We start from the raw sequence: 12820 nt of genomic DNA, 5'->3' as shown, positions 1-12820 counted from the left end.
GAGTTCTGGTAGCATAGTGCCTAAGGCACTTGACTGCTCACCAGAAGGCTGGCGGTTCAAACCCACCAGCCACTCCTTGGAAGGAAGGTTGGGCAATCCTACTTCCATAGTGATACTGCCTCGGAAACCCAAGGAGGGGTCACTATGAGTAGGGGCCGACTCGACGGCAAACAACAACAAAACAACAACTAAGATTCTGTATCACACAGAGCTTTTTACACTCATGAAGTAACAGAAAGCTTTCTTCAAGCCACATATCAGGGAGAAGGGTGCTCCCTATTCTTTCTCTACAATCTACAGGTGAGTTTCTTGGTGTTTTTTTTTTTTTTTTCCTTCTGTTCAGACATGAAGATTTAAATGTCTCAAGTTATAACCAGAAGCCCATATAAGTTTAAAAAAATTAGAATCTTTCGGACTTCAATACTCTAACAATGTTGTTTCAGTCATAAAGAGCATTTCAATCCCTGATACTTTCAGACCAGGGATATCTTTATTGTAAGAGTTTCAATCAGAATTATGCTAATACTAACAAATTTTAATCAAGAAAAAATTATCTGGGTGAACACCATTTAGTTAATTTAATTATTTGATCAAATAATACATCACAGCTAATCTTTTACACAGACATACCACAAACATATTAAGGGTTTAGTTCCAGACCACTGCAATAAAGCAAATATCACAATGAAGAGAGTCACACGAATTTTTTGGTTTCTCAGTGCATATAAAAGTTATGTTTACTCTATACTGTGGTCTATAAAGTATGCAGTAGCATTATGAAAACCTTTGAAATATTGTCAAAATTACCAAAATGTAACACAGAGATATGAAGTGAGACCATGCTATTAGAAAAATGGTGCCGAAAGACTTGCTTGGTGCAGAGTTGCCACAAACCTTCAACTTGTAAAAAATGTAATACCTGTGGAGTGCAACAGAGCAAAGCAACAAAATAATAATAAAAAAAAAAACAACTTACTGCTGTCAAGTCAGATCCGACTCATAGTGACCCCTCCGTGGGTTTCCAAGGCGGCATCACTACAGAAATAGATTGCCCATCTTCCTTCTGAGGAGTGGCTGGTGGGTTTTAACCGCCAGCCTTCTGGTTAGCAGTCAAATGCCTTAGGCACTATGCCACCAGAGCTCCCGCAGTAAAATAAAGTATGTCTGTATTATTAATTTTAGCAAAATTGTTCACAGGGATTTTAATTCTTTTCGATTTAGAATTAACACTAATGATTTGACACACTATCTTGTTTTTACATGTTAAATGTTATTAAGAACAGTTTCTTTAGCTATAACATTTCTTTGTGTCCATGTTTTTCCATCAACAGAATAAAATTTAACAGTTGATTCTTCTGTTAATTTTAATTACAAATTTTACTGTTTATTTTCATGATGTCAATTTTGTTTTGCGCTGATTATTTCTACCAATAATAGCCATTCTATTATTAATTGCAGTAAATAGCTGATAGAAATTAAATTAGCTATATTTATTCACTTACGAGCTAATCTATGAAAAATTGTGAGTAATTTTGAGAAAGAGTTGGAGTCAAGAGGAGATGTAGAGGAGGAAATCAGGAGAGGAGAAGATACGAGAACAAGAAAGGAGTTGATGAGAGGAAAACACCCTCACACCAAAACATTCTTGGGGTCAAAACACTTTTTACGAAAGCAATGAAGGCAGTTAACACTGGAAGTGGAAGAGAGGAAGGCAAACATCACGGATCAGGCTTGTGTTCATAAGTCTTTGTAATGTATTATTTCACTTGATACCAGAAACATGCATTATTTTTCTAAAATTGAAAAACATCATATGAAGAAAATTAAAAAGTAAACAACCCAAAATGTCCTAATTTATTTGGCCAGCTATTATTCCATTTGAAGGTAGATAATAAGTAATGACTTTATGAATTAGTGAATCATAAAAATGGGCTAAATATCTGCCAAATTTATGAGACAGTTTTCAAAAAAATAAGAGTATTTCTACAGTTAGCATATTTTTACTTAGATGCCATTATAAAAATAGTATAAATTCATTAAAATAATCTAGAAAATAGAGAAAATGAAAAACACCCATAATCTCATAACCCTAAGAAAGCCACTATTAACAACTTACTGAATTTTATTCAGAACTTTCTTATTATAAGGAACTCTGGTGGCGTACTGCCTAAGGCATTTGACTGCTCACCAGAAGGCTGGTGGTTCAAACCCACCAGCCACTCAGTGGAAGGAAGATGAGGCAATCTGCTTCCGTAAAGATTTACTGTTTTGGAAACTCAATGGAGTTGCTATGAGTCAGAATTGACTCAATGACACATTTTTTTTTCTTACATAGATAGTAGAGACTTACTATGGATTACAGAGATTGTAGAAGACACCATCTTCACAGCTTTATATGTTTTTCTTTTCTTCAAAAGTGACTAAAAAGCTCCTAAAAGTCCTATTTGGATAACATATTTTAATAGCAAATATTATTAGATGAAACAATCTGTACTATTCTGCTGCTAAAGAGAAAACAGACTTTTATGCCCATGTTGGTAGGTTTTTAAACAATCCAGAGTTATATTAAAAAATATAATAAGGAGAGTTGACACTGCTGACATTGTCTTTAAAGAATGTGACAATATATTCTTTAAGTATAAAGTAAAACAACAATTCATTACCTCTAAATTTGGATTCCTCAAATCAGCTTTCCATCCAAACTGTTTCATAAGAGCAATACCAATTACTCTTCCTACTTCCTGGAAAAATAGCAAGTAAAAAAAAAGATGAAAATACTAAAAATGAAAATGTAAAGCTTAAAAATAAGCACAAATTAATAAAGCCTGTAGGAAGTCAAGTCAGACTACTGGATGGTAATTTATGGCTCAATTTTATACTAAAGAATTTTCCATCGAAGGCAATAAGGCTGCCTTTACCTCCTCCATGTCCCAAATATCCCCCATGGCATTAATATTCATTCATGTGTAATCTCTATTTTAGGAAGTTTAGTCACATGAAATAACCAGATCATAACTTGGGTTTTAAGACATGGATACAAACTGAAAGAACTGTTCCAGCCATCACAATCTTACATGGTTAAAAATACCAGATTAGTAACATTATACTCAACCTATAGAAATTTTCTGATTTTAAGGTTGGCTAAAGGACCGTTTAGGAGCTCTGGTAGCATAGTGGCTAAGTCACTTGTCTGCTAACCAGACGGCCGGCGGTTCAAACCCACCAGCCACTCCTCGGAAGGAAGGTTGGGCAATCCTACTTCCGTAGTGATACTGCCTTGGAAACCCAAGGAGGGGTCGCTATGAGTCGGGGCCGACTGGACGGCACATAACAACAACAACAAAGGACCGTTTATGCTCTTTGTATTACTGAGCTTTGTAAAGGACTAACCAAAAAAAAAGGTGTTCGAATCATGGAAGAAAGAAGGGCTGCTTATGCACAGGGAGACAGCTCAGGGGGCAGAAGAGTATGGAGGGATGGACACTGGGAAGAGGTAACTATGGGGAGGAAGTGGGAGGGGAGCTGTTGCATTATGGTAAATTATGGTCAATGACATGAGACAAAGTATATGTGAACTGCTGTATGGAAAGTGAATTTGCTATGTAAATCTTCACCCAAATCACAATAAAAAAAAAAATTTAAAAAAAAAAAAAGGTGTTTGATGTAAATTTTTGTGGTGCTTGCTCTCCTTAGATTCTCAGTCTCAGTTATTTGTGTATTTGTAGCCCTGGGTCCCCAAGGCAGCCACACATGCAGGGCCTGGTGCAGTGTAGCCATTCAAGAAATACAGAACCAAACTAAAAAGAAACTCTAAAAAGCTTAGGGCCACATTAGGGTTTCCAAATGCCAAGGATATTTATGATGTTAAGGAAACTTTAGCAGAAATTAGAGAGCCATTCCATGGCATGGCATGGCATATCATACCTCTTAAACATCTAACAAAAAATTAAAAAGGAAAATGAATTTTTAAAGATACTGAATTAGATGAGATTAAGCCTAGTTATCTGTTTAGGCCTAATTATCTGTTCCCTAAGAGATTTTAATCTCATTTTAAATCTAAATGGTAAATTCCTCTTCTAAGAAATGGGAAACCACTTCGGGAGGCAAACATACCTGAGCACTAAAGGTCTTTCCAACAGCCCCAGTGCAGCGACAAGACACTCTGAAAGTCAAGTCTTTCTGGTTATGACCAACAATTGCTTTCTCTACATCATTTTGAAACTCTTCTTCTTGAAAATTTTCTTGTTTAGTAATAAAATCTTCTTGCACCAGTGTTTCTTCTCCAATTTGGTTTTGCAGCTGGCAGTCCCTATTCTCTTGTATCTCTTGGATTTGTTCTGTTTTTAGTTTCTTAGTAATGGTAATTTCATTTTCTTCTAATTTTCTTTTAAATGAGTTAGAACTTCCTTGAGAAAGTTGTTCATTTTTTGTGTCAAGTTCAAGAAGATTTTTCCAAACTGAAACGGCCTTCAACCAACTTCCTGGATCATCATTTATAAGTCTTTGCATTTCATTAAATATTTTTCCTAAATAAATAACATCTCAGTTTATCCTATATTGAAGTTTTAAAGACAGCTTATTACATTCATTCCCTGTCAAATTCCATTACCTTTACTTTTTAAAAATAACTTTTACTAAATTGCTACATGATTGGTGACTTTACTTTAATCTAGAATTTCTAGAGTTTATCATAAGGTATTTTCTAGAATAAAGCTCATTCCTGTATTGTATATATACTACCAAAACTGTAATTTTTCTTCTGGGATGCATGTCCTAAAATAACTAAATTCCCTGAAATTAATTGAACTTGTTTTACATACCATTTCCACTGGCCCTTTTCCCTCCAGTCATCCTGGGCTTTCTGTAGGGCCTCTGAACTCACTGTTCCCTCTTCCCCAGAAATGTCTTCCAACATGGCTCATTCTCTCATCTCCTCTGTCTTCATTCAATGAGGCCCTCTCTGACCACTCAATTCAAAACATACACCCTACTACCAATGGCAAGTCTTATCTCTTCCCCCCTTTTTTTAATCCATAGATTTACTATTGATACTACATTTTATGTTTTCGCTTGTTTGCTCCTATCTCACATAATATAGTCTATGAAGGCAAGGATGTTTATCAATTGTTTTCACTACTTTATCACCAGTGCTCAGAAGAATGGCTTATGTATGTTAGGCATTCAGTAAATATTTGTGGACTGAGTAGATGAAAAATAAATAGATTTCTCTAGACTATAAATATTTTAATACAAATATTTAAGAATTGGAGCTATTTATATAGGTAGCATGTTTATTATACCAAATCATATCCAGACCGGTAAAAAGTTTGAGGAAATCCCTACCTATTAAGGGTATATACAAATGTTAAAGCTTTCCCAAAATATAGGAATTCAGAGCAAGAAAAGCTATGGAATATATATATATACACACACATATACACACACACACACATATGGAATATAATGAAAGTTTAAAATTCCTATAGAATTATCATATAATATTTTAGCAAGATCCTTATCCTAATATGTATCTTCAATATATTCTAGAATACATATCTATCTTTAAAATAATGCTGATCTTGCCTGTAAAAATTAAGTTTAAACAAATAGACTACTACAAACTACAGAACTCAGAAGAATTAAGTCTAAAAAAAAAAAACAAAATAAATTGCAAACCACCCAGCTCAAAAACAGAGCAACTAAATCTTGGGACTATTTCACTTTAGACCATACTATTAGCACATATCCTAAAATGAGTTTCCATAAAGCAACACTTCAGATATACAGCCCATTCATAACTTAGGGATTGTCAGCATGCTATAATTTAATGCTTTTTTGTTGAGCAAGGGCTATCAAGATGATTTAAGAGTAGTTACTGTGTGATTCCTTAAAGATGAGACAGTATGGAATACTGGGATGAAATTATATTGATCCCATCGTATAATATTTTGAGATTTACTTTAAAATAATATTTTCCTACCCTGCCATCCATCTTTCTTGAATTAGTTACTATTGACAATATAATGTGCAAAATGAGCTCTCAAATTGAAGTTTAAGGCCGCTTTCTCCTGTAGTGTTTGACACTTTGCTGCTTTTATCAAGCTTTTAAAATTACTTTAGCAGAATAAATTATGAAATTAAGAAATAGATAGATTTCCCTTAAGGTCCTTTTAGCTCTGGTGTTTTATAAATGAATATAAATGTATTCAAAACATAAGGTCACAGAAATAAGAAATTTTACTATGCAGCATTTTACCAATTATATCACTTATCAACCAAAAGTGACTGTTTTGACCAAGTTATTAAAATAATGCATTTTGAGTTATTACATGCTTCTAATTCCACATCTAGGAGCTCTGGTGGCATAATGCCTAAGACACTTGACTGCTAACCAGAAGGCTGGCGGTTCAAACCTATCAGCCACTCCCTGGAAAGAAGGTTGGGCAATCTACTTCCATAGTGATACTGCCTCGGAAACCCAAGGAGGGGTCACTATGAGTCAGGTCCGACTTGATAGCATATAACAACAACAACAACATACCATACCTTTACTTACAGAAGTAAGTGGAAACTGTTTTTTAATCAACAAAAATAATCTTTCTGCAGATTTTAACTTTTTCAGCATATTCAAATCAGAACAGGTGGTGAAAAAAACCTTTCCTGAAACATATTCAACCTAGGGACAGAAAGATAAACAGATATTAATATGGTCCAGTACCTGAGTTACAATCATATCCTACTTTTTCCCCTTCAATGCAATACCATTTAGATTAACTGTAATAAAAGCAGCTAATTCTTAAATAGCTACTATCATCAGGCATTTGCTAAGCATTTGTTTCCCCTAATCCTTCTAACAATCCTATAAGGTAGTTTGTGGAGTCTCTGAGTAGTGCAAACAGTTAATGCATTTGGCTGCTAACCAAAAGTTTCAAAGTTCAAGTTCACCCAGTGGTGCCTCATAAAAAAGGCCTGGGCTATTACTTTCCCAAAGTCAGCCACAGAAAACCATACAGAGCACAGTTCTACTCTGTCATAATGGGGTCGTCATGAGTTAAGAGTTGACTTGAAGGCAACTGGTTCTTTGAAGGTAGTTTAGCATCCACATTTTACAGACTAGAAATCTAAGGGTCAAATAAGTTATATAACTTGTGCAAAGTTACACAGTCAGTGATTAAGGTCATAATCTTTCTATGTTAATGCTACCATTTGTAAAACACTCATGCACACAAACACATGCCTGTGTGTACACATGTATTACTAGAAAAATAGAATTTAAAATAATAGTTATATTAGCAAACTTCATATACCAAATAAAAATAGGCAAAGGAAAGGTACAATACACAAGACAAATCAGGTGTGCAGTCCAAGGATAGATTGCCTAACCTTCCTTCCGAGGAGTGGCTGGTGGGTTTGAACCGTCAGCCTTCTGGTTAGCAGTCAAGTGCCTTAGGCACTATGCCACCAGAGTTCCTTTAATATCATCAGTGGATAGGTATTAAGCAACTATCTTGTCATCTACCAAGAAGTATGCATATTTCCTGAAGATGAATAATAAAAGACATACACGTTAAAGTATAGTGCCTAAGGCATTTGACTGCTAACCAGAAGGCTGGTGGTTCAAACCCAACAGCTACTCCTTGGAAGGAAGATGGGGCAATCTACTTCTGTAGTGATACCACCTTGGAAATCCAAGGAAGGATTGCTATGAGTCGAACCCAACTTGACAGCAGTGAATTTGATTTTTCTGGTAACTTAAATTGAACCCAGAAGGAAAAGAAAACGTTTTAATATTATGATACAGTGATAAGCTGTAGGTACAATTAGTAGCACTGAATACAGAAACCCACATTAGTATAAGTCTTGGGGGAAAATCCTCTAAGATTTGGGCTGAGGGAGTCAGACAAAAGAAGACGGGTAGTGAAAACTAAGCTGAAATAAATTGTAAGTTACCTTGGAAATCTTTACTGTATTATACTGATTGGTAGTGTCAGGTGGCAGATGGTGAAGGATCTTAGGCCAGCCTGATAAACGGTCATGAAATTGTGAGTATCACAGATGGTAATGGTCAGCCATTATAGACTTTTGATGAAAATGGTGACAGCATTGAATTAGCTGGCAGAAAAACTACTTCAGAAAAGGAATAAAGGACTGAGGGTAGAATACGATGCTAGAGGGAGAAGCAGATTATTGAGACTGAAATGATGAGACACTTGGCTGTGGAACTGGCAAATAGATAGAAGCAATAAATATTCATCAAACAGAAACAGGCCCTGGAGATTGGAGGGATATGCGGTACAAGACAGGGAAGAAAGGAAAATAGAGATCCCTCAGCGGGGTCGAATGGGTGTGGCAAATGCTGCTCAATGAAAATAGAATCCTAAACTTTTCTGGGTCAACCAGAGTTGAAGTTCAGGAAGGATGTGAGTTGCCCCAGAATATTCCTTCTTTTAGCAATGGCCATGGGCTAACATGATTCTAAGTCATCTCCTAGCACTAAGGCACCACAGAACTTGGGATATTCCATGTGTTTAGGCAGGTTTCATTCAGTGGGAACTTGAACCCCATGGAATTTTTGTTTTTGATCTGACATGGTCTAATTATGCTTTGGGGATGGTAGTTTCTGGTGTTACCAATTCAGGTTGATGGTGAAGAATCTTTGAAAAGGAAGCCCTGGGTTTGTTGTTGCTGTTAGGTGCTGTTGAGTCATCTCCAATTCATAGCAACCCTATGTAGGGCAGAATGAAACATTGCCCAGTCCTGTGCTAGCTCCACAATCCCGGCTATACCTGAGCCCAAGATTGTAGCCACTGTGCCAATCCATCTTGTTTAGGGCCTTTCCTTCTTTCATTGACCTTCCACTTTACCAAGCGTGATATCCTTCTCCAGGGAATGGGCTCTTCTTACAACATGACCAAAGTAGGTAAAGTGAAGTCTGGCCATTCCTGCTTCCAAGAAGCATTCTGGCTGCACTTCTTCCAGGACAGATTTGTTAGCTCTTTTAGCAGTCCAAGGTATTTTCAGTATTCTTCTCCACCACAGCTCAAAGCATCGCCTCTTCTTCAGTATTATCTACTCATTGTCTAGCTCTCACAAGAATATGAGGTGACTGAAAATATCGTGGCTTATGTTAGCACACTTTAGTCCTCAAGGCTACATCTTTGCTCTTCAGCACTTGAAAGAGGTCTTTTGCAGCTGATTTGCCCATTGCTATACATTGTCTGATATCTTGACTGCTGCTTCCATTTGCATTGATTGTAGAACCAAGTAATATGAAATCCTGACAACTTCAATCTTTTTTTCCATTTATCATGATGCTGCTTATTGGTCCAGTTGTAAGGATTTTTGTTTTCTTTATATTGAGGTGTCATCCATACTGCAGACAATCTTCATCAGTAAGTACTTCAAGTCATCCTTACTATCAGCAAGTAAAGTTGTGTCATCAGTGTATCACAGGTTGTTAATGATTCTTCCTCCAATCATGATACCACATTCCTCTTCATATAGTCCAGCTTCTTGGATTATCTGCTCAGCGTAGAGATTAAATAAGTATGGTGAAAGGATACAATGCTGACACACTCCCTTCTTGATTTTAAACCATTCAGTGTCCCGTTGTTCTGTTTGAATGACAACCTCCTGGTCTATGGACAGGTTCCTCATGAGTACAATTAAGTGTTCCAGAATTCCCATTCTTCTCAATATTATCCACAATTTGTTATGATCCACACAATCAAATGCTTTTGCATAATCAATAAAACACAAGTAGACATCTTTCCGGTACTCTTTGCTTTCAGCTAAGCAGTGATATTCCTCATTCCACATTTTCCTTTGAATACAGCTTGAATTTCTGGAAGTTCTCTGTCAATATACTGCTGCAACCGTTTTGGAATTATCTTCAGCAAGACTTTATTCGCACATGATATTAAAGATATTGTTCAATAATTTCCACATTCTGTAGGATTGCTTTCTTTGGAATGGGTACAAATATGGATCTCAGTTGGCCAGGGAGCTGTCTTCCAAATCTCCTAGTACAGCCGAGTGAGTGCCTCCAGCGTGGCATCCATTTGTTGAAACATCTCATGGGGTATCCTGTCAATTCCTGGAGCCTTGCTTTTTCACCACTTCCTTCAATGCAGCTTTGACTTCTTTTAATACCATTGGTTCTTGATCATATGGCACCTCCTGAAATGGATGAACAACAACCAACTATTTTTGGTACAATGATTCTGTGCATTCCTTCCATCTTCTTTTGATGCTTCCTGTATCATTCAGTATTTTTTCCATAGAACCTTTCAGTATTGCAACTTGAGGCTTAAATTTTTTCTTCAGTTCTTTTAGCTTGAAAAATGCTGATCATGTTCTTCCCTTTTGGCTTTCCAACTCCATGTCTGTACATTCCATTATAATAATTGACTCTGTCTTCTCGAGCTGCCCTTTGAAATCTTCTGTTCAGCTCTTTTGTCATTTCTTCCATTTGCTTTAGCCACTCTTTGTTCAAGGGCAAGTTTCAGAGTCTCTTCTGACATCCATTTTGGTCTTTTCTTCCTTTCCTGTCTTTCTAATGACATTTTGCTTTCTTCATGGATTATGTTCTTGATGTCATCCCACTATTCTTCTGGTTTTCAGCCACTAGTGTTCAATGCATCAAATCTATTCTTTAGACGGTCTCTAAGTTCAGGACAGATATATTTAAGGTCATATTTTGGCTCTTGTGGACTTGTTTTAATTGTCTTCATCTTCAAGTTGAACTCGCATATGAGCAGTTGGTGGCCTGTTCCACAATCAGCTCCTGACCTTGTTTTGGCTGAAGATATTGAGCTTTTCCATTGCCTCTTGCCACAGATGTAGTCTATCTGATTCCTGTGTACTCCATCTGATGAAATCCATGTATATAGCTGCCATTTGTGCTGTTGAAAAAAGGTATTTGCAATGAGTAAGTCATTGGGCTTGCAAAATTCTATCATGCGATCTCCAGCATCATTTCTATTACTTTGGTGATTCTTCATTTCCAATTTTTGCATTCTAATTACCAGTGATAATCAGCACATCTTGATTGCATGTTCGGTCAATTTCAGACTGCAGAGGTTGGTAAAAATCTTCCACTTCCTCATTTTTGACTTTGGTGGTCAGTGTGTAAATCTGAGTAACAGTAGTATTAACTGGTCTTCCTTATATAGGTGTAAGAATATTATCCTATCACTGATGGCACTGTACTTCAGTATAGATCTTGAAATATTCTTTGTGATGATGAATGCCACTCCATTCCTCTTCAAATTGTCATTCCTGGCATAGTTGATCATATGGTTGTCTGATTCAAGAGGGCCAAAACTAGTCCATTTCAGTTCACTAATGCCTAGTACATCAATCTTTATGTGGTCCATTTCATTTTTGACAACTTCCAATTTTCCTAGATTCATACTTCGTACGTTCCATGTTCTGATTATTAATGGATGTTTGCAGCTGTTTCTTCTCATTTTCAGTTGTGCCACATCAGCAAATGGTGGCCCCAAAAGCTCTACTTTATCCATATCATTAAGGTCGGCTCTACTCTGATGAAGTAGCTCTTTCCCAGTCATATTTTGAGTACCTTCCCATCTGAGGGGCTCATCTTCTGGCACTGTATTGGACAATGTTTCAGGGCTATTCATAAAGTTGTCCAACAATATATCAGACAGTGTTTCACTGTTATTCATAAGGCTCTCACTGGCCAATTCTTTGAGAAGTGGATGGTCTCTTCCTTCTTCTGAGTCTGTCTCAGTCTGGAAGCTCTACTGAAACCTGTCCACCCTGGGCAACCCTGCTGGCATTGAAACACCCATGGCACAGCCTCCAGCCTCTCAGCAACTCACAAGTCACCACAGCACAACAAACTGACAGACAAGTTCATCTCCTTTAGCTTCCTGCCTGGGGGCTCTCCCTCTTACCTGCTCTAGCTGTCAGCCGGCTGCTGCTTCCTGCCTGGGGTTTCTCTGCCACTCACCTGTTTTGGCCGTCGGCTCTGGCTGCCACTTCCTGCCTGAGGTCTTGCTCCCACTTACCTGTTCTGGCTGTCAGCCCTGGCAGCTGCTTTCTGCCTGGGGTCTCTCTCCTGCTTACTTGTTCCTGGGTTAGCAACAATTAAATCTCAAACAAGTTAGATACCAGCAATGCAGGTGACCACAATATAGATGGAGGAGCTTATGGCATTATTGGGAGAAGAGGGGAATGAGAAGAATATGAGCTGATTTGACTCATAGTGACCCTATGTGGCAGAGTAGAACTTTTCCCTAGGGTTTCTTGGTTGTTAATATTAATGGAAGCAGACTGCCAGATCTTCTCTCCCATGTTAGCATTGCATGGGTTTGAACTGCCAACCAACCTTTAGGTTAGTAGTCTAGTGCAAACCATTTGTTAACACCTCGAGACCTAGAAAAATGTTTAGTAATCAATAGATAAATGGGATAGTGAAATATCCACAACAGTAACTTCTGGTTTCTGGAATTTACTTCTTTCTCATTACAAAGTTGACATTTTTCCACTAAAGTTAAAAGTAAATACTTCAAAATGCTTGCAAGTGTAAAATAAGGTTTAATTTTTTTTTAAAAAAATTTAGATTTATGTTAAACCAAACCAAACTCACTGCTGTCGAGTAGATTCGACTCATAGTGACCCCTTCTTGGGTTTCCGAGGCAGTATCTGTAAGGAAGTAGATTGCCCAAACTTCCTTCCGAGGAGTGGCTGGTGGGTTTAGACCGCCAGCCTTCTGGTTAGCAGTCAAATGCCTTAGGCACTATGCCACAAATATGAAACACAACTAATAACTGAATTAATATGAACAATCAGT

General features: G+C 37.2%; 1 protein-coding gene across 1 annotated transcript in view; it reads right to left on the bottom strand.

Moving 5' to 3' along the window:
• THUMPD2 (THUMP domain containing 2) overlaps window positions 1-12820 on the bottom strand; it is a 65752-nt gene that overhangs the window by 33765 nt on the left and 19167 nt on the right. Inside the window, exons 2-4 of the mRNA XM_007945043.1 lie at window positions 6547-6676; window positions 4114-4526; window positions 2664-2741 (exon numbers count right to left, since the gene is read on the bottom strand). Coding sequence (XP_007943234.1) covers window positions 2664-2741; window positions 4114-4526; window positions 6547-6676 — 621 coding nt within the window. The remainder of the gene's footprint in view (window positions 1-2663; window positions 2742-4113; window positions 4527-6546; window positions 6677-12820) is intronic.

Source organism: Orycteropus afer, unplaced genomic scaffold (assembly GCF_000298275.1).
Source record: "Orycteropus afer afer isolate SDZICR_OR568_19922 unplaced genomic scaffold, OryAfe1.0 scaffold00131, whole genome shotgun sequence".
Taxonomy (NCBI): domain Eukaryota; kingdom Metazoa; phylum Chordata; class Mammalia; order Tubulidentata; family Orycteropodidae; genus Orycteropus; species Orycteropus afer.
Note: the sequence above shows the minus strand (reverse complement) of the source record. Positions and strands in the feature narration are given on the sequence as shown.